The 20,273-nt window shown below is 40.5% G+C and overlaps 1 protein-coding gene across 2 annotated transcripts in view; it reads right to left on the minus strand.

Moving 5' to 3' along the window:
* Positions 1-11,924: 11,924 nt before the first annotated feature.
* crcp (calcitonin gene-related peptide-receptor component protein) overlaps positions 11,925-20,273 on the minus strand; it is an 82,802-nt gene continuing 74,453 nt past the window's right edge. For both annotated transcript variants that reach the window (XM_078548645.1, XM_078548644.1), the window contains exons 5-6: positions 19,262-19,319; positions 11,925-12,762 (exon numbers count right to left, since the gene is read on the minus strand). In XM_078548645.1, coding sequence (XP_078404771.1) covers positions 12,589-12,762; positions 19,262-19,319 — 232 coding nt within the window. In that variant the 3' untranslated portion in view covers positions 11,925-12,588. The remainder of the gene's footprint in view (positions 12,763-19,261; positions 19,320-20,273) is intronic.

Below are 20,273 nucleotides of genomic sequence, written 5' to 3' on the forward strand. Positions count from 1 at the left end.
GTTGAGGAACCCACTATCCCTTTGTCTGTAAATGGCCGTCTCTTGAATTTCCTTATTGATACTGGAGCGACTTATTCTACCCTTCAGCCTGTCGAGGCTCCTGATGTCACCCCCTCTAGAGATTCCATTTCCGTCGTTGGAGTCTCGGGACAACCGCTTTCACTACCAATTTCCGAAGAAGTGCTCTTTGACCTGAACGGAAGAAAAGGATCCCATCGATTCCTCCTCAGGGCCGACGTCTCGGTCAATCTTTTGGGTTGTGATCTCCTCTGCAAATTCGGTTGCACTTTAGACTGCTCTAATAATTCTGTCACCCTTCAAGTTCCCAAGTCTATTTATTCCACAGTCATCGGCCTTCTACAGGAAGAAACGTCGCATCATCCTCACGTTTGGTTGTGGGATTTCGGACATTGTGATTTATCTGATAAACTCAAGACTGTGCTACTCCGGCTTCTGACCGACTGCCGTGTTTCCACCGCGATAGCCATCCACCCGGCCCTGCAACACTGGCTTCGGGATCTTCACTGTACAGCGCACTACTCTGCCTGCTTGGATCATCCGTTTGCCCGTGAGGTAACAGGCCATGTGGGTGAGTGCTATGTTCTTTCTATATCTTCCCTTTGCGTCGGACCTGAAGGAGTTGCTGGCTCCGTGTCCCTTCCTCCAGCTGCCCAACCACTTTTTCATGCTTGGGATGTTGTGCCTCATGTTACCCTCTGTGTCTCCGTTGGATATCAGGCCAGGGACCTTGGTCCTATGGTGTACCGCCTTCAGTGCACAGATCCCTAATCATCTGTGGAATTGATGGATGGTTACCTGAATGTCTATGATCAGGCTATCCAATTTTTTCCCTCTATGCCCTTTGAGTATCCTGCCTATTTTCAGCACCATGCTCTAGGTAGTGTAATCACTGATTCCCTTGATGCCTTGATAACTATCCCTGATACCTTGTGGGCAAAGGTCCTAATGATGTTGGTCGAGTATTATCAGCAGAACCTTTTCGGGTGCATTTGGATCCCTCTAAACCCCTCTCTTGGAAAGCTCAATACCCTCTTAATCCCGAAGCGATGGAAGGCATAAAGCCTGTCCTCCAAGACCTTTTAAACTCCGGTGTTGTTATTCCCACTGTTAGTCCCTGCAACACTCCTATACTCCCTGTGCGGAAGCCAGGCAAGAATACCTGGCGGTTTGTCCAGGACTTGCGGGCAGTAAATGCTTGTGTGATCCCGGCCTATCCAGTGGTGGCCAACCCGGCTACCATACTTACCTGTGTTCCCCCTAACTCCACTTGTTATACTGTCGTTGACCTCTGTGGAGCCTTTTTCTCCATACCCATACACCCTGACTCTGTTTCTCTTCGCCTTCACCTTTTACGGTACTCAGTTTACATGGACTCGGTTGCCCCAGGGGTATACGGAGAGCCTGACCATTTTCTCCCGTGTCCTTCAGGCTGATCTCACCAATGTCTCCTTCCCCGGAGGTTCTACTCTCCTCCAGTACGTCGATGACTTGCTTCTTTGCTCTCTGTCTGAGCAGACTTGTCTCGACGACTCCCTTACCCTTTTGAAAGCCTTAGCCCATAAAGGCCATAAGGCCTCCCGTGAAAAGTTACAGTTTTGCCGATCCCAAGTTGAGTATTTGGGCCATGTTCTTGATGGCCCCGCTCGACTCCTATCCAAATGCCGTGCCGACAGCATTATCTCCCTTCCCCTCCCCTGCGCTAAAAAGGAGCTGACTCATTTTCTCGGCATGACGGGGTATTGTTGACAGTGGATCTCTAATTATGCGGAGCTCACTAGACCCTTACAGGATCTCGCCCTCCCTTCAGCCCCTGAGGACCTCGCTTGGGAGTCGGACTCCCAAGCCGCTTTTGCAGCTCTCAAGACAGCCCTTATTTCTGCCCCCGCCCTGGGCCTTCCAGATTATACTAAACCTTTTCGCCTTTATGTTCACGAACATTGCGGCTTTTCACAGTGGGTGCTTACCCAGTCCCATGGGGATGCCCAGCGACCGGTTGCTTATTACAGTACTCGCTTAGATCCTGTTGTGTGCGGTTATCCTTCCTGTATTCGATCCGTTGCGGCAGCCTACCTCACTGTCGTCGCCGCCCAGTCCTTTACCCTTGGGTACCCTGTTGTTCTACATGTTCCCCACGCAGTCGCGGCTTTCCTTAACCGTTTGGCTACCCAACACCTTACCGCTGCCCGTGTCACCCGCTATGAAACAGCCCTTTTAGGGGATCCCTCATTGACTATTGTACGATGCACCACTCTCAACCCCACTACCCTGTTACCCACGGAGGAAGATGGTGAGTCTCATGATTTCTCCACTATTGTCCAGCACTCCACTCTACCTCACCCAGATCTGCAGGATCATCCTCTGTTAAATCCCGACCTCATTCTTTTTGTCGATGGCTCCTCTACTCGATCACCAAGCGGCGATTTACTTACTGGCTTTGCTATTTGTGACTCTTACTCTGTTATTGAAGCATCTCGTCTCCCGCTGTCCTGCTCTGCCCAGGCCGCTGAACTTTTCACCCTTATATGAGCCTGCATATTTGCTGCCAAACAATCGGCCAACATCTATACTGACTCTCGATATGCTTTCGGCGAGACACATGACTTTGGGCAGCATTGGAAACTCCGGGGATTCCTCGCATCAGCAGGAACCCCCGTCCGCCATGGGCAGCTCGTCGCTAATCTTTTAACGAGTATCCAGGTCCCCTCCTCCCTTGCTGTTATTAAATGCTCTGCCCATACACAGGGCAATGATTTTGTTTCTCAAGGTAATGATAGGGCTGACCGTGCCGCCCGTGCAGCCGCGGCCGGTCTCACTGGGTCTGTGGTTCCCCTTTGTTATCAGGCTGCAACCCCTTCTCCTGTAGCTAGTCTAACTGATCTTATTCACTTGCAGTCACAGGCATCTACCTGTGAACAAAACAGTTGGACTCAAGCATTGTGCGCACAACGCTCTGACGGCCTCTGGATTTCTTTTGATGGCCGTGCAGTTGCCCCTGTTTCATTCCTGCCCTGGATTGCCCGCATGTTACATTCATTTTCCCACGCGGGCAAAGGAGGGATGAACAGAATGGGACAGCAGATGTGGTTTGCGCCTGGGTTTTTCGCTGTGGCAGCTAAACTAGCTTCACAATGTCTGCTTTGTCAACGACATAACCCAGGCAAGACGCCCACAGTTAATGCTTGTACAGGACCCCAACCATGGGGCCCGTTTGTACACCTACAAATGGACTTTATACAAATGCCTAAATGTATGGGATATAATTATGTTTTAGTTCTAGTATGTTTGTTCTTGCGATGGGTGGAGGCGTATCCTACCCGACGGAATGATGCTATTTTTGTAAAATTATTGTTGCGTGAATACATACCCAGGTTCGGTATTCCAGAGATTTTATCAAGTGATAATGGACCTCATTTTATCGGTAAGGTGATAAAGGAACTGTTGAAGGCCTTAAAATGCAGCCATCACCTTTCCTGCCCATACCAACCCCAGTCTACTGGGGCAGTGGAAAGACAAAACAGTATTCTGAAAAACAAATTAGCTAAATTATGTGAAGAAACCGGTTTGAAATGGCCTGAAGCTCTACCCTTGGCGCTCATGACTATGCGCTCTCACCCTAACTGTACTACCTCCCTTTCCCCTTATGAAGTTGTAATGGGATGTCCTATGCGCCTCCCAGTGGCCCCACCTTTGTCTGCTAGGGAAATGGACATCCACGCTATGGATGAGGGAATGATTACATACTGTATAGCGCTTACTAATTCTCTCAAAAGCTCAGAAAATGCCCACCATTGAAGACTGCCATCAATACCAGCCCGGGGACCTAGTCCTGGTAAAGACCTTCAGGAGAAAGAACTGTTTGGAACCTCGATGGGAGGGACCTTTCCAAGTCCTGCTCACCACCCTTACGGCCGTGAAGGTTGAAGGACGACCCTTGTGGATCCAAGCATTGCATGTCAAGCGGACGCTGACCTCGGATGGAAGTGCTTGTGCAGCGACTTTAACCGAGCTGCCAGAATGTTGACTCTGATTTGGATCCTGTCCTGCGTGGTCCTTGCGGGGGCATGGACTACCAACGCTGCGGTTCAACGAATGCAGGCCGTAGCCTCGCAAGTTAACCGAACTAAATGTTGGATTTGTACTCATTTTCCTGTTAACACCTCCTCCTCAGAGATGCATTTTCTGGCTTTCCCCTCAGATTCCACATGGTCCCCAGTTAATACAGGGGCCATTCATCGAACGCCCATTTGGAGACGGGATCCCACCTTTGTGGTTGTTAAGGGGCTGGGGTGGTTATGTGTCAGGAGAAATTATCCCAAAGGCAGTACTCGGGTGGGCAAGATGCCATTGGGTTCCTGTGCCTACCTTGCTGATTATGACTACCAGGAGGGCCGATTTTGCTTCCACAACCAGTCTGGTCCTATGACCACCTTTTGGGAGTGCAAGGCCAATGAGATGGTGTGTCTTTCGCAGGTCCTGAGATCTGAGGATAGTCTCACATCCTTAAATGTGGGTGGGTGTGATTGCCAACGATCATACAATCTCACCACAAATAATTCCACCTCCATTTGGACCTCTGATGGCTACTACACTGAAGAATCTGGGCCTTGCAATTACAAAAATCAGTCCGGTTGCCCCGACTTGCTGGCCTTGCAAGTGTTGCAGCTCAGTCAGACCTGCTGCATCCGCTGGTATGCCCAGACAAATTCTTCTTTTGTCTGGAAGTGGCTTAACTTTTGCCAAAATTCCACTTATTGGTACCCTACCCTTATCCGCAATGGCTCATTCTGGCTTTGTGGAAACAGGGCGTACAAAACCCTCCCTGTCGATTGGACGGGCACCTGCACCATTGGCTATACTGTCCCTGAGGCCTTTGGGGTCAAGCACCTTACCATCCACTCTCTCCACAACCATCTAGGGCCTGTGAGGCGTCATAAACGATCGACTTGAACCCCGCTTGTTACCCATAACACCGGATTCCACAAGTTTGTCCAGGCCCTCATCCCAGGTCTAGGGGGTCTCAAAGCTGGAAAAGGCCATTATTAATATTTCTGCTACAATGGAACTTATTGAGAATAAGACTGTTGACGCCATTCAGAGTCTGCAGTTGGAAGCTAAATCTCTTTCCAAGGTTGTCCTCCAGAACCACATGGCCCTGGACTTCCTGCTAACAGCGCAAGGGGGAGTCTGTGCAGCTATTAATGAAACATGTTGTTTCTACGTTAACAAGGACCAGAGGATTGAGACTGATGTACGTTTCATTCAGGACCAAGTACGCCTCCTCCATGCAATTGCCCAGGAAAAATCCTTTGACTGGTGGGGGTGGCTCCCTAATATCGGTGGGTGGTTTGGGGTCCTTTTTAAAACCCTCCTCAAATACCTTGTTTATAGGTCTTGCCCTACTCATTGTCTTGTATGTTGTTATCCAGCTCGTCCTCTATTGCATCCGCTCTGTCTGCCGACTACAGAACCTCCAGAGTCATGGTAGCAAGCCAGCTATCTATTCCCTCCCACTCCTCAGGAATCAGGACCCCACTGAGGATGAAGCCCCGTGGCTAGGATACATAGAACTTGGCTAAGGGTGGTGGATTGTCCTTGTAGGACAAAAGGGGGGGGGAAGTGTGGTGGCCTAGGCAACTGCAGGGAACCCATTTAGTGCTAAAACGGTTAATGGAGGAGTTGAATTATACGCCTAGGCCTAAGAGAAAAGTACTGTAGCCTTGAGAACAATACCATCTTGTCTGACCACAGTTGTAGGATGAGCCCTGAGACATTCCATTTTGTTCTTTCCAAAGCTGAATTGAATCAGGGTTGTGATAAGCATGTGCATGAGCACAACATCTGTTGCGAGGGGAATGGAAATTTACTGGAACACGGATTGGTGAGTTAACTTATGCAAATAAGTGGATAGGTTTGTGCAAAATTTACTGATTGGCTGTAAAAATGCTTTTAACAGGTCTGCGTGTATTCTGCTACGAGACGGTACAGTAGCTCTCATTGTATTGTCTCCCTTGTGCACAAGTAATTAATGGGGTTTCTATGTACAAAATGATGCCTTGGTGTGATTAATTTCCGACAATGCAAGCTTTAATTGTAAAAGTAAGTTTTCTAAAACAAATAAAAAGTATCCTGATATAAGACCTTAAAAATTTATAGATATAAGTGGCATTCCGCTAGCTTTCATATATACTTTAGAATATTTTGTCAGCTGCCAGAACATATATTATGTGATCAAGGAGCAAAAGAAAAAGCTCAATTTATTTTCCTCTTTAAATAAATACAGCTAATTTCAGAAAAAATGCTAATTATTTAGAATCATGTGAAGGTTCTCAGGTGACAACTAATTTCCAGTGGTTATTTCAGCTATGTTTCTCCTTAGCAATTATTTGTACCCAACTCCTAAAAGCATTAAAATATTATTTTGTGCAGTTACAATAACCTAGAAATCAGCGTCCTGTGGCTCAGCACAGGATAATGACACTGAATGTGTCCCCACTTCTGTTTCTGTTTTTCATCATTGCTTTTGCTCTAAAGTCAGCGATTTAAGATTGAGATTTTAAAATAAAACCATAAGTAATTTATTTGAGAGACAAATAAACAAGTTCAATCAGATAGTCAGCTCTGTGAACAAACTTCTTAGGAAACAGCCTGCTGGATATGCACATCTAGAAGGCAGAGGGCTGAAATTACTTACTTCTGTACATTTGGCTAATGTAAACAAATTTGCTGAGTACTGGAGAATGATTGAAACTCCTTATGAAAGCAGACATTACAGAAAACAGAGAGAAAATAACTGTCTGGCAAGTTTGCCTGAAAAAGTACTGGGTATTATCTTTCTTTGTGTTCCTGGTTACTTAAATTTATGGGCTTAGAGCAGTTGTCTGGCCTGGAAAGTGACTTTGCTTATTGTGCTCTTAATTAACATTCTGGCACAGACTGCCTTTACGTATCAACTATTCTGAAAGCAGAGCGTAGTGATTGTAAATAAAATCTTTCATACTGTTTTGGGAATCATGTGACTATATAGGCGAATCAACCCTAAGCGCAGGTAATCTTAGGGGCGGAGCTCTCCAGTCATGGACCTGCTTCAAGCATGTAGCTTCATCAGGTGCGCTGTAAATAAAGTTTACTGTTTCTAACAAGAAACCTGTCCGGTACACCAAGTTTATTACACAGAGCATGCAAGTATAGAAAAAATATTAAGTGTGATTAGAAGCACACAAATTGTCTTCCGAATTTGTCAGACGACAGATTCCAAACAAGTTGAAAAGTGCCACAGAATCCAGGAATGCACTATTTCATATCCAGAGCAGACCCTAGGTTGAACTCTTTTTTTTATAACTAGAAACTTTGAAGTTTACTGAAATCATTTGAGGGTGAGACACAAGAACTAGATTTCTCTTTTTCTTTGCTTGATCTGTTCCACCCACAATGCAATATGGGTAGCAGGGTGAAAGTAACATAATTCCCCAGCTAATTTTATTAATGCCCCTTATTGATCTCAGGGTAGACTAAAGTTCTGCATCTGGAACTTAACATAGCTAAATTTACTATTTGATATGAAGTAATGTCACACCAGCTCATATCCAATATCTGCAAAGACTTAAAATACAGGGTCAACTTTAGGCTGTACAAATACTAATAATGGTAGGCATTGCTTATTTTAACATGTAAGATGCTGCTGGAGATGAGCAAAGGGTTATATTTTCACAGAATTTGCAGTGTTTTCCCTCATCCTTCGGCCCTAAAAAAAATGTTGCCCCTGCAAATTGCTAGAAGCTGGATAAATATCTGAAGAGAAAAAATATGCAAGTGTTGGAGAGGGAGTAGCCAAGTTATCCTTGGAGAGCCGGCATGGGTACGAAGGGCCAAATGGCCTCCTTCTATCCTGTAACTATTGTATGATTCTACAAGTAAGCTGACGGCACAGTGAGGTCAATGGGGCATCTGGGACTATGGAACTAACAGTCTATTTCTTTAACCATTGAGACTTAAAGATTGAGAAAGAGGGGGAGGGTGAACTGGAGCTAAACCAGGCACACAAGGGAAAATAAAGAGGGAAAGAAAGGTTGGATCATGGGAGCAAAAGAAAGAGGCAGAAAGGAAAAACAAAAAAAATGTAAAAATATTAATTTTTTAGTATCTCCTAGAAAAATTTACCAATTGTTACCCCCGTGCCCAGAGAAGTCGAGTGACATTGCAGGAACTTGAATCTCATTATTAAAAAAGTACTTATGTTGGTAAGTACCAGCCCTAACCTTCTGATGAGTTTGATTTTTATTTACTGCGTGCATGCAGAAATTTCTTGTAACTCATGAGGCGATTGATATTGAGCTGCCAATTTCAAAAGCTTAAAGCTGAACTATGCAAATTGTTAATAATTTGTAGCAATTCACAAGAGACAGAATATCTCTTCACCACAAATTGCTAAATGATTTACAGATTAATAGCAGCATGCATATTAAACTTTTTGTTAGCAAATTCTGGCCCAACATTGTTTTGATGATAGACTGGCTATTACTGTTGGTGATATTAATGGAAATCACTAATTTCTTATACGACTTGTCTTCTATTTAATAATGTCTTTAATCTGTTTAAAATAGGTGATATTTACATATTTAAATCCAAGAAGGCAGAAAATAGTGATACAGCACAGCTGTTCACTCAGCATTTGATCAAAAATTATACGTCGACATTTTGAGTGGGACCCTTTTATCTGTCTAAAATTCTTAATTGAAACTATATGGGGTATTATACCCTTCAGAATTGTTTACACGGTACTAGTGATAATCATATCCTGGTTCGTATATTGTGGGAATCTCAAGATCACTGGGTTCTGCTGCAAGGTGAGAGGAGAACAATGCTGCCATATGCACCCCATATGTTCTCTGGTTATGATGATCAATCTGTTCTTGGTGTCCTTGGATATTTTTGGTTCTGACTGTTTTTAATCAAGTGAGTTTGACTTGGAGAAAACACATCCTGACAGTCACTATTTATTTGGCAGATAAATAGTGAATTTCCTGCAGCTTGAACATATTCATTGAGCTAGCTAGAAATATCTAGATTTTGCTTTGAAGAATTGGCAGTACCTAGCCTTCTCCAACTGTACCCCAGATAAGCAACGCACACTTCTATCATCCCATATTCCTTACTTAAACTCCAGCTGCTTTGTTTTGCAAAGGAAGAACAGGTGCTGTGCTGTGCTCCATACAATGATAATATTAAAATTAATGTATTTCTGTATTGTGATAGTTTATCCTTTCTATGCTACATGATACCATTATACTTACTAAAAGTTTTGTAACTTACATTTAGAAACAAAGTACTAACACCTTGGACTGGATTTTGCAGTCAGTGGCAAAGAAACAGTGCTTACTGTTGGCCTTGAAGAAGCTTCCCACAAAGATCTAGTGATCCTTGTATGCAGACTTCCCTTTCCCAATGGCAGTTTAAATCTGGCATCAAGTCAAGGAGATCTCCAGGTGTCCAGTAGCAGTGACGTCAGCAAGCAGTCAATCGCAATGATGTATTCTCACAGATAGCAAACCAGGAAGTTAAAAGCACCAATCCCTTCACTTCTCATTTAAATTTTCAGATAGTGAAATAAATGATTGGATTAAGCTAAACTATAAACAAAAATAAAAAAAAGTTAAAAAGTGGAATTTAATAATGGAGAAATTTGACATTCCACAAACATAACATTAGCTTTTCAGGGTCAGTGAGGGTGTTTAGCAGCAATTGTGAATTTAGTGCATCATTAAATACCCAGTTACATCTCATTCAACAAGGTATAACTTTTTCAAGGATTCTTACATAGTGTAAAAGTGGAAGGTTTTGTTGGTATTTTGATTATTTAGTGATTGCACTCCAGAGGTTCTCAACAACACATCCTCTGGACAAGCAAAATCATTGAAAGCAACTTCTGGATTTTGGCATTACTCTGTGAATTTGTGGACTTTTGAATTTGCTGTCCGTTCCAGTGGAGTAATGAAGACAAACACTGACAGTTTCACTGTCATTATCACTGCAAAATCCAGGCCATGGTCCAGATTTCTGGGTCAGTATTGAAGTGATGGGGCTTGTCACTGACCTTAAACTAAAATGCCTACTTATGTAATGTGATGGTGGAGGCAAGAATTTCCCTTGGAAGCCAGGAGATTTCCTCATGGCGTAGGCCCAAGCTCAGCTCTGCAATCTTCTCTAATGCCAGCATAAAAGAGAGATCAATAGAAGTCAAGCCCACAGAAAGTCAAAACTCTGTTGCAGTACCAATCAGAGTGCAGAAGAGGCCCTTCAGCACATCGAGTCTGCACCGACATGTGAAAAACACCTGACCGACCTACCTAATCCCATTTACCAGCACTTGGCTCATAGCCTTGAATGTTATGATGTGCCAAGTGCTCATCCAGGTACTTTTAGACCGTCACCACCCTCTGGGTAAAAAAGTTTTTCCTCACATCCCCCCTAAACCTCCTGCCCCTCATCATATGCATGTAAATAGGGTTTTATATAAATTTGAATGGAAACATGTCAAAAAAGCATACATAAATTGGAACAAGATTTTTTTTTAAACTGAGAAATTTAAGTCGAACAATTTTTTAAAATCATATAAATTAAATAACTTAAAAGGTCAAATAAATGTGCAAAATCCCTCCCTCAGCCATTTTGAAAGTTGAAATGCATTTAATACCGGCCTCCTCATTGGGTTGAATTTTTAAAAAATATTTGTGAATTGACTCTGGAGGTTCTTTCCACCTGTAAGTACCAGCCCTAAAATGTTGATGGGAAAATTAATTACAAGTGGAAATTAACCCACATTCACATCAGTATAACTCTTCCAGTTAATGTTGATGTTGGTGAGCCAACCTTCCAGAACAGTGCAGAATGGCCCAAACAACAGAGATTTCTGTGTGCATATGGATTAACCCCCAAAGTTGCAAGCCCTCTCAGCAATGATTATGAATGTTTACAGCTTCACCGTCATTAGCACAGCAAAATCTATGTCAATATATTTACCAAGTTGCATTTACAAGAATGTAAATCTTCAAAAGCAGGGTACATTGGTAATCCCCAATTACTGGTTAATTATCTTTGGCTGCATGATATCTTCACATAAATATTCTCTTCCTATATTCTCCCAATGAGAAACTTACTTGAATATCTAAACATTCTGTACAATATTCCCAGTGGAAGTATTCCAAGTATATTTAAGCACAGCATAATCTTCATTTTCACACTATTTTACCATAAAGAGAAAGTGAAAGCTACTGTCATAATTGCAGATCATTCCCTTAATTCTACTTATATGCGAGTTAAGCATGGAATTACATAGCGTGAACAATTTCGATTACATGGTGGTCTAAAGCACCTGCTATCCACATCAATGGTGAATTAGAAAATGTAGACCAACAATTAGTTTAGCTTCCATATATTAGTTCAGATTTGCTCCAATTTATCCTGTAGACGACAACAACAGATTTCTGCAGACATAATGAATAGCGGATAACTATATAGAGGATAATCTTCTGCATTTTTCTCTCTCTCTCTCCATCATGGAAGACTTTAAATGGTTGCCTTTCCCCGAATTCAACATCCAGCAGTTAAATGCAAATAAGAATGGTTAGTTCAGTTAACCCTTATATTCCTTCCACACTTCAAAGAAAGCATCATTGAGGGTATTCAAGGGATTCTTTAGACCCCACTTAGCCCTATATGAAACTCTAGCCAGTTTTTCCACTTAACATGGTTGAATGTTGAAGATGACAATAATCTTATAATTTACATTTCCAAATGACTGTGTAGTATGCACCAGATGCTTATGAACTTTCAACTTCTTTGAAGAACACAAAGATCTTGGAGGAATACAATAGAATGCTAAATCTTACACTATTTGCATACTGAAGTTGTTTACCCAAGAATAAAGATTTATTTCATAATTTGTAGTGACTTTACATTCCAAAGTTGCTGTTATCCCAAACAAATTTCCCCTTATTTTTAAACATTTATTTTATGTAACAATAGACATTTATTTTAGCAGTTTCCCAATATGATTTAAAACTCCACTTTTTGGCAAAATACTTTCATAATACTACAATACTTATATGGTATGACAAGATACGTTGTTTCAGTTCATTAACAGTTTTCATTATAGAATCTTTTATCCCTGTTTGCAAAATCCATAAACAAGCATTTTCTCTCCAATTCTGCACACACCTCCCTTTGTACACTCGTCTGGCAGATCTTCTTCCGTGGACTAACAACTGTAAACTAAACATGCAAGGTACACATTTCGTCAGCTTTTACTAAATACACATCTATAGAGGTTGAAGTATTTTGGTCTTTGCACTATTTGAATTATAAAAATATACTAGCTCTGAGTTAAGACAAACACTAGCTAATCATAGCTTAGTCTCACAATGTACAGTATGGAACATAACTGAAAACATCTGGACAGTATCTGAAATGCTAGTACTGCAGGCTTGAATCCAAGTACAGTCACAGTAGGGTTTAAATACCAAAGCCAAGGTAGATCAATCATTAGAACATTTTTCTAAACAGAAATAGTGTCTATTGACTTGATTCTGCCTTTTGGTTTCCTTCCTCTTCAGCAATCATATCCACCTCTTCCTGCTGCTGAGTTGCAGCTTGCTCATCAGGGTCTCCTGGCAGGATGCTATTGATGGTCTGTAGAAGCTCCTCAATCTGTTCTTCTGTTAGCCTTTCTTCACTCTCTTCTACCATCTGAAACATTAGAATGGATAATTTAACATTTGTTAATAAAAATATGCAATCTTATTCCACTGCACATAAAAATGAGTGAATAAGGTATCAACTTATTGTAAAGAATTTTTATATGCTCTATCTGGCAACAGGAAACCCCCAAGGGACATATTAATGTAAAAGTTTAATATCTCCAAATGAAAACAAAATTCAAGCTATGTAAAGATGGCTTATTTTCAGTTACTTAAGTATTTCTGAAATTTTAACACAACCAGTTCTAATACTACCGCAGACTCCCAGATTATGGTCAAGTTTTTTTTTAAAGAAACAAAGCTTCTATTGTAAAATACATGAGCATCAATGATTAAACTGTTTGCCTGAAATTACCCTCTCTGCAATTTTCACAGAGGCATTAACCCATTTAAGAATGTGGGAGGTAATGCTACCATTAAAACAGCAGAGAGGGGAACTTCAGACAGGTGTTAGATTTTAATATGTCAGTATCCCACACCTTAACTGTTCAGGTATTTGTATTGTCCAGTATTATTTTCTAGAATTTCCTAGGCTCCCTTGTCACTGGGTTTATAAATACAGTAGGTGCTGACCCAGTGTAAGAATGGTAATGAGGCAGAGAGGAAATAAACACAGCCTCACTTTTCCTTTCATTTGCCCATTTGGCAGCCAAGCAAAAGAGTACTGGGACTTATGCTGGGGCTCTCCATAGTCCAGACAGTCTATAGTGGCTCAAAGGGCAGCCGGAAGTTCAAACAAGAAAAACAAACCGGACATTTGTACAGTATTTTCACATTTCACAGCAGCAAAATGTCATGATACTAGCAGCCAGGAGAAAACATAGCTTTTATTTAAAAATTTAATTGAAAACCTATTCAAATTATTTGTTATTAATTGCATTGATGTCTTTTAAAAAAAATAAAGGATGAATTGAAATTCTGAAAAAAAGATGCTTTTCATCTTGCATTCAGGACAATTCACAAGAATACCAAATGTAAAGGGAACAACAATTTAGACTGTATGAAAAGAGAATGCTGATTGGTTGGAAAATGGACTCTGATTTGTAGGGGCATTGCCATGGAGGATGCACCGTTTGATGGTAACCGATGGTTATCTCCATGGCGCGCCTCTACCAATCCGAGTCCACTTGCCAACCAATCAGCACTCTTCTCATACTGTATAAATTGCACCCTTTACATTTGGTATCCTTGTGAATTGTTCTGATGAGTGCAAGATGAAAAGCTTTGACGAAAATATCCCTTCTTTCAGCAATACTCAAGCTCTGTACTACCAAACAACTAATTGAAATTCTATTTCATGGAGATACAATTTGACTTTTCAAATGAGAAAATAGATATAATGTTTATAATTTGAACATAAACAAAAGCTGCATCAGCTGTGTAACAAGAACAGTGTGCCATATTTTGAATGTACCCATTTCAGACAAACATGCACACAAATATGGACAACCTACCTGCACATAAACCTGAACACTGAAATCTGTCCTCCAGTTTTCTTCAAAATTAAATTTAGAAAAATAACCAAGTTAATACATCTGGAAGCTAATGAGAAATATTGGATCCAATGAAATGTTACCAATGCCTCCTCAGAAACTGCACATTGTGCACAGGATTGACCCTACTGCTGATAGGGTCACGGATCAAACAAAAATTTCAAATCCAAGCTCAGGTTTTCAGAAGAATCTCAGGCCTTCAAGTACAATCATTAATGAGACTACTAAATGGCACCAAAGATGACAAGAGTTATGATTAAAAATAACTTAATATTTTTAGTTTGTCTAAAATCTCACCTTGCACAACAAAAATTTCAAATATTAAGAAAATGTCAAATTATTTTTCAGGAGTGTTGTATGATTTGATTAGTACACAAATGTTTTCTTTCTTATTAATTAATATTTTAGTATTTGCAGCTTCTCTTGACTCGTTGAACAGTGGTTCTTATAAGAACTCAATTTTCCAGCCACTGTTAATTTGTACAAATCCTCCCTTTACAGCTCTGATTGCTGCTGTTTTACTTTGGGGCATTCATTGAGGCTCTGAGGCAAAACTGCCATGTTTAAAGCAAAATAATAGAATGTGCAACACAGGAAGTGCATGTTAGTACATGGGGAGCGGAGATGAGGTGTAATGTTCAGGTGAAGCAGGGTTAAAGGCAAGGGGTGTTTGGGCTTTGGGCAATAATGTACAAGAGGCAAACCAAAGGAATTATATCTTTTGTGGTTGCACACTTAAATTACAGTGAAGGGCAGGTGAAAATGGGTGAGGAGGGGGGATGAACAAGAATATCTTGCAGAAAGCAGAGAGGGGAGGGCACAGAACAGGAAGCTATACATGGTGGTGGAAGATGATCTGATAAATGGGGCAAGTGGAACAGGTGGTTACAAGAGCGGCTCTATTGTTGTGAGAGGAGTTGTGTGCAAGAACCTCGTCAATCATGGAGGGGAAACCTTGATTGAGAAAAAGCAATTTAAGAACACAGGTGCAAAAAATAAAGTCAGAAAGTAGCAGGATAGTGGGGTGGCATCTTTAAAGGAAACATTGTGGGGAATATAGTTGAGGTAGGTGGGCAAGCTGTGGACATTGGAGTCAATGAAGGGGGAAAAAAGTGAAAAGAACCAATGAAAGATAAATGTTTGGTAGGAATACAGAATGAAATTCTCAAGGTAATTTAAGATACAAGGTGTAGCACCAGTGTAATGGATGAAGAGCTCAGGGTAGGGGATCTCAAAGAATTGGAGCAAAAAAAGATCCACGTATCCTATACAAGGTGAGGCTGATATATCACACATCTTTAATCTGAAGGAAGTAACTGGAAGTTGTTCAAGCTGAAAGCAAATTCCCCCAAGTGCAGAAGAGTGGTGTAGATAGGGACTAATTGGATTGTTGTTCAGTGAACATGTCAAGTAACCAGAAAACATCTGGTGAGGGATGGGGTGTAGATGGCTGATTGAGTTAAAGAACCTGAAATATTCAAAGCAACAGAGGGTAGCACAGCAGTCTTGTATGTTAGCGAGTTTCAGGAAATTAATGGAGTCTAAGTATGTTCTGTGGGACTAAAGCAAACTGATATTTCAGGGCAATCCTATTTGTGCATTTTAGGGAAGAAGCACGGTTTGGAACTATGAGATTGCAGACAGTGGAAAGAAGGTGAGATTGGTAATAATTCCAGAAAATGCTTTGCTGTTTGGTAGTGTCAACATGGTCTAGAGGGAGAATGAGGAATACTCATGTAGTTGCTGTTTAGGCTCAGGCAGGTAGAGGTTCTTTCGTCATATCACATAGCACGCTTTTCTCAGCAGGCTCTATAATAGCATTGGAGTTGGAACTGAAAAATATTTCCCTTTAATTTTCTAAGTTGAAAAATAACAGTAATTCTTAGTAAAAAGATTGAAGGAAGACAAGAGACAGAAAGAGAACAGAACAGTAGAAACAGGAGAAGATATTAGATTCACAACTGAAACTTCCTGCCAAAATAGGGCTTGGAGGTAGAGACATGTGTAGAAGAGCTCAGCGTCATGTCAGCCTTGGAATTTGTTGAGTGAAAGCCTAGGGGTAGCAGGGGGTTGGATGAGTTTTAAGACACATGCTGAGGACAGAATCTTCGAGCTCAGAAAGGGGAAGATGAAAATCTGGAAATAATTGAGATTAGAAGAAAGGGGTGGTCAGAAGAGAGTGAAGGGAAGATGTTTTAAGCATTGGTCAGCATCCAAGAGTTGTACGAACTACTCCAACAGAAGATTTTTTTAATGAAAGTGTTATAAATGTGAGGTTTTATAAGTTTGCTATGTTTTGGGACTGTCTCTTTAATTTAAGGTAAAATGGAGGTAAAATGCGCCCTGTTCTAAATTCTGCTGACAAGATGATTTGGTGGCTTGGATGTTAAAGGTTAAAGGGGGTCCCCCAGGTTGTTATACTGGAAAGAGGTTGCAAGCAATGACCAGAATAACTGTGCTGATGGTAGATTGACTGTTAATCTCCAAGTCCCTGGGAGATATTAGGAACGTCAGATTTTGTAAACAGTTATACTATAAACTGTCATACTATAAACTGTCTACTTAATTCCAAGATAGGATGAATCTGGGATCTAGAGGATAGTTAATTAGCATTTCTACCTGGATATAAGGCCCATGTGATTCATGATTCCTTTGAGATAGGCTTTGATAGGGAAGAGTCCATAGGAAGCCATTGAAGGATTGGGTTACAGGTTTTCCTAAAAATATAACTGAACCTCACATACAGGGTCAGTTTGCAAGAATCCAAAGGAGAGAGATAGAGGTAGTAAAATTATAATTTTCACCATGCAAAATGTGGGTGGGAGTTCACACCTGGATTGAAGAGACCAAGATTGTGAGGGTTTAAATAAAGCTGGAAAGTTTGTCTAGCTTTGGCTAGAGGGAGGAATCTCCAGGTAAACCACACTATGAAAGTCAGTTCAGAAGTTATCCAGCTGGAAAAGGAGCCAAGAATCAATTTGGACTGGTTCCTGGAGAATGAAGTGTTTACTTAAGGGACATAAATATAGCTGTAGAGGGGGAATTTTTGGTCATTTTAATTGTTAAAGGGAGATCTTTTCTGCAGCTTTGTGTATAAGTTGCCTACTGAAATAATGTTTAGTCAATGCTACTTTTAGTTTGTCTGTTACAATAAAACTTGAAATCTTGTCACATGATCCTTTCAGCCATTCACTGGAAGTTTGAATTTCTTTTTAAAAGTTATCAGTCTCTAAGGGGATTGTAACAAAAGCTATGGATAAACTGAGGACTGATGTGGAATGAGAGACTAGGGCTGCTATGGTCTAAATTGAGCTGATGCTGCTGAACAAAGACATCAAAAACACATGTGGGGTACATTTAGGGAGGGCTGGTTGCACAAGAAGCTGTGAGGATTGAATATCACAAAGTGATCATGCGTAGATCTGAAAGCAAAAGCAAAGTTCAGTGTAGAATGCATACGAACTCAAAGCAGGTGCTGAGAAAGGAGATATGGCTGTAAAAATAGGTCTTGGCAAATAGACACAAGCAAGGGAATGGAATAACACTGATGATGAATAGGATAAAACAGACTTATGTAAATCATGGAGAACTGAGAAATAGAACTTCTTGAAGTGTAATATTCCTGGAAGGAAAGTGTCATTATATAAAACAGTAAAATGAAAGAAAAACAACAAATCTTGGAAATACACAGCAAACCCATTTTCTGTAAAAGGCAAGATTTCAGATATAACCTTTCACTGGAGCTGAAAACTGCAAAACATGCAAGGCCCTCAAACGTTGAATAAGGGTGGCATGAGGGAAGAAGCACAAGTTAATGAGCTTACTGTCACTATAATCTAAGCTGTGTTCAATGGACCAGGCAAAAGTCAGGAAAATACTACTGCTCTAGATGCGAGAATGTTTTTATTCTCTGATGTTTAGATAAATTGCCTGTAGACAAGAAATGAAAGGTTTGCAAACACAGTGACATAAATCCTGTTGAATCATTACCAAATTGTGCTCAAAAGTAAAAACTTGGATTTCACACCTGATTGAAGGAATCCTTTCTAAGATTCACTTCCTGAGACAGTTAACCAGCTGCCACGTCTTCATAATCACTGAGACTGAGACTGATCAGTCTGCATGTTAGTTATATAAACTAGGATATTTATATTGCTTATGTATGGGACATACAGAAGCTGTGATTAAAATAGGAAGCTTTGCTGACAATGCCAAAACATTCTATCCAGCAGCAGTCAGATACTGCATTTATCATCATTTTCAATACACCCAAAGAATAACGCAACCTTTTGAAGCTGTGCATGCTTTCCAAAGTTTTGAATTGGAAAAGACCGAGGTCATTAACTGGCTCATGCTCACTGACTTTCAAGTGGAAAAACAAATATATAAAAATCATAAAATTGTATGAAAGCTAACTTAATTTTCTGAAAACAATGATAAAACTCTAGATGATTGCATAGTATCAACATACATGTCTAAATCACACTGCATATATCATAAAAATCAGCAATCATAGCACAAGGCTTTTTTTTAAATGGGAAAAAAGGAAGACAGATGCAACAATTAAATTGACTGTAGATTTTTCTCTCCCCCTTTCCTGAAAGCAGCGTCTTATTCTGGAGTAATGTTTCACAGGTATTGCATACTCTCTAACATAACCAAACCTTCATTCTGTCCTTAAAAAAACATCCTTCCAGCAGCAGTCCCTGACTAGTGTTTGGGAGCAGGATTCTCAGCTGATTACTGCCCTCTCTAGCTCACTTTGATGAATTGTCATTGTCATCCTAAGTGTTCTATTTGTTCACAAACCGAGGAGGAAACTGGGGACCATCCTGATTTTTATGGCTCAGTATTGCATTGAATGATGCATTTATACACCAATCCGCTGGGAGAATTTCATCTTGTTTTTTGGTAGCCGAAGGAGTATTTTTCTCAGCTTGTACATGACTTTCTACTTTTCTTATCTTTTGATGGAACTGAAGAAATTAAACTTACCAACTGTATCTCCACTGCAGTCAATGGCCTGTGATTCAGCAATTGAAGTTTTTCTGCCCTGAAAGATAGACAACAAGAAATCAGCACCCCCATAGAATTATGCTCAAGATATTCAATACTTGATGCTGTTCAACAGCTTATAAAATTAAGTACAAAGTCAGAATTTGAACAGATAGGATTTTCCTCTCCATAGTCTTACTATCAAATAACAGGAGCACAGTATTTAACAGGACAACATTCACATGTAGACTTGTGCTTCTGCTCTTTCTAATAAAATATAGATGCAAGTGTTTGCTAAAGTTGGCTTATTTTACATTCCTAACTTACATCTCCACACAAATTTTTGCAAAAAAAATCATTGATAAAATGCATTTATTCTTGTTGAGAAAGTTGAAACTAAAAAAAAGGTTAAAAAATGAAGAACAGCAGTGTTCAAGAATCAAACATTTTTTACATGCTGTATAAGAATAACAATGTTGTAGAGTATCTAAATGACACTTGACACATAGTCAGCTGCAGGTAGAGACAAGCAGCAATTCTATTCAGTATGTGTACACACGGGAAGTGCTCTTTCAGAGTGCTCTAAAAGGCAATTCAAAGTTAAACAGTTTCTGTTGGTTTTATATATACCATTTTAAGGATACCTCATCATTAACTCACAATGTTCTTATCTTGTACGTCTGATTCATTACATCCATAATTACAAATGGGTTTATAACACAAACATGAAATGACCTGCTTGGTACATCTGTTCCTACAAATGAGTTTTCCAACACAAACAATATCCACAGTTTATTCCAAAACATTAACTTGGCTCATCTATCCTGACGTTTTGCTGCAGTGCCTAGTCATCTGTATATCTTAAGCTTGACCCGGAGGTTAAGCAATTCAGTCTATTACAGTATAATTTATAGACCATTCATCAACTTTTTTTATCCTGACTCAAAGGTCACATTCCTTTAGTTTATCATGGAATGACCCATTAGCTAGTCATCAACTTCTTGGTCTGGTC

This window comes from Cetorhinus maximus, chromosome 9 (assembly GCF_964194155.1).
Source record: "Cetorhinus maximus chromosome 9, sCetMax3.hap1.1, whole genome shotgun sequence".
Taxonomy (NCBI): Eukaryota; Metazoa; Chordata; class Chondrichthyes; order Lamniformes; family Cetorhinidae; genus Cetorhinus; species Cetorhinus maximus.